This window comes from Capsicum annuum, unplaced genomic scaffold, assembly GCF_002878395.1.
Source record: "Capsicum annuum cultivar UCD-10X-F1 unplaced genomic scaffold, UCD10Xv1.1 ctg34536, whole genome shotgun sequence".
NCBI classification, from domain to species: domain Eukaryota; kingdom Viridiplantae; phylum Streptophyta; class Magnoliopsida; order Solanales; family Solanaceae; genus Capsicum; species Capsicum annuum.
This window is the reverse complement of record NW_025841388.1, coordinates 1-2,091: the sequence shown is the minus strand read 5'-3', so window position 1 is coordinate 2,091 and position 2,091 is coordinate 1. Positions and strand designations below refer to the sequence as shown.

The window sequence follows — 2,091 nt, the reverse complement described above, 5'->3', positions numbered from 1 at the left end:
GTACATAGGAAATGAGACTCAACCTTTTTACTGCAAATTTAGAAGCCGTTTTCTTTCACTCATATAACTATCTGGTTTAGTTCATCAACTCAAATGCTGAAGAAAAATTAAAATATAAAATATATATAGTCAATCAAATCTTTTTATCCTTGTTTCTAGAGTTTCTAGAAAGAAAAGAATTTGGAGAAATTTTAGGTCTCACCGAATCACACGTAGAGATATTGATAACACACATAGAACTAATGGTATTTCATAACTAATTGATTGGGCAGCTGCCCGTAAACCACCTAAAAAGGAATATTTATTATTTGATCCATATCCCGACATAAGAAGTCCAACGGGAGCAATACTTGAAATGGCAATCCATAAAAAAACACCAATACTAAGATCGGCTAGAACAAGGTGATCACTAAAAGGAATTACTGAATAACTTAGAAAGATAGATATTACTGCTATGGATGGTCCGATACTGAATAAACGAGTATCTCCTGTAGATGGAATAAGGTTCTCTTTCAAAAGTAGTTTTGTCCCATCTGCTAAAGCTTGAAGAATTCCTAAAGGGCCGGCATATTCAGGTCCGATACGTTGTTGTATTCCCGCAGATATTTCTCTTTCTAACCAAACAATTACTAGTACACCTATTGTGATTCCTAACACAAGAGTCAAAATAGGGACAAGCATCCATATGATCCCATAGGCTTCTTTTAAGGATTCCAATTTGGAAAAAGAATTGATAGTCTCTATTTCTGTTGTATCAATTATCATTTCAACGATCAACTTCTCCCATAATGATATCTATGCTACCTAGTATTGTCATAATATCAGCCAATTTCATTCTTTTAACTAACTGAGGAAGAATTTGCAAATTGATAAAACCTGGTGGGCGAATTTTCCATCTCCAAGGAAAAACGCTCTGATCTCCTATGATAAAAATTCCCAATTCTCCTTTTGGGGCTTCAACTCTCACATAAAGTTCTTGTTTCGACAATTCAAAAGTTGGAGAAGGTTTTTTACTAATAAACCGATATTCAAAATCATTCCATTCAGGATCTTTTAATCTGTCAAAACGTCGGATTTCTAAATTTTCGTAAGGCCCTCCTGGAATTCCTTCCAGAGCCTGTTGAATAATCTTTATGGATTCTGTCATTTCACCGATTCGTACTAAATAACGAGCTAATGAATCCCCTTCTCGTTGCCATTGAACCTGCCAATCAAATTCGTCGTAAGACTCATAATGATCAACTTTACGAAGATCCCATTCTATTCCGGAAGCTCGTAGCATTGGTCCCGATAAACCCCAATTTAATGCCTCGTCTTGCCCAATAATGCCTATGCCTTCAACTCGTTCTAAAAAAATAGGATTCCGGGTAATAAGTTTTTGATACTCAGCAACCCCTGTTAAAAAATAATCGCAAAAATCCAAACATTTATCTACCCAGCCATAGGGTAGATCGGCAGCCACTCCTCCAATACGAAAATAATTATGCATCATTCGCATACCGGTAGCAGCTTCGAATAGGTCATATATCAATTCTCTTTCTCGAAAAATATAGAAGAAAGGGGTCTGCGCACCAATATCCGCCATAAAAGGACCGAGCCATAACAAATGAGAAGCGATCCGACTCAACTCCAACATAATGACTCTGATATAGCTAGCCCTTTTAGGTACTTGAATATTGCCTAATTGTTCGGGTCCATTTATGGTTATTGCTTCTGTGAACATAGTAGCTAAATAATCCCAACGTGTTACATAAGGTAAATATTGTATAATTGTTCGGTTTTCCGCAATTTTCTCCATCCCTCTATGTAAATAACCCAATATTGGTTCGCAGTCGACAACATCTTCACCATCTAGAGTAACGATGAGTCGAAGAACACCGTGCATTGATGGGTGCTGAGGCCCCATATTGACTATCATGAGGTCTTTTCTTGTAGTTGGTGCAGTCATAAGTTTTTTAACGATTCATTCTTCCATGAATTACTGAAAGTGAAAAGAAGTTCATCAAAATTTAATCGAAACATATAAGTGAAAACGAAATGACTCTTCAAATTAATCAAATTAACGAGTTTTTGTCTCTCGAATGTCCAACT

General features: G+C 36.3%; 2 protein-coding genes across 2 annotated transcripts; both read right to left on the bottom strand.

The window, feature by feature from the left end:
* On the bottom strand, positions 1–765 carry LOC124891364 (NAD(P)H-quinone oxidoreductase subunit 1, chloroplastic). Its single transcript, XM_047403120.1, has one exon. It carries the CDS (start codon positions 763–765, stop codon positions 199–201), a length of 567 nt encoding a protein of 188 aa, XP_047259076.1. The 3' UTR covers positions 1–198.
* LOC124891363 (NAD(P)H-quinone oxidoreductase subunit H, chloroplastic) lies at positions 292–2,078 on the bottom strand. Its single transcript, XM_047403119.1, has one exon. The coding sequence runs from the start codon at positions 1,946–1,948 to the stop codon at positions 767–769; it is 1,182 nt and encodes a 393-aa protein (XP_047259075.1). The 5' UTR covers positions 1,949–2,078; the 3' UTR covers positions 292–766.
* Positions 2,079–2,091: the final 13 nt, after the last annotated feature.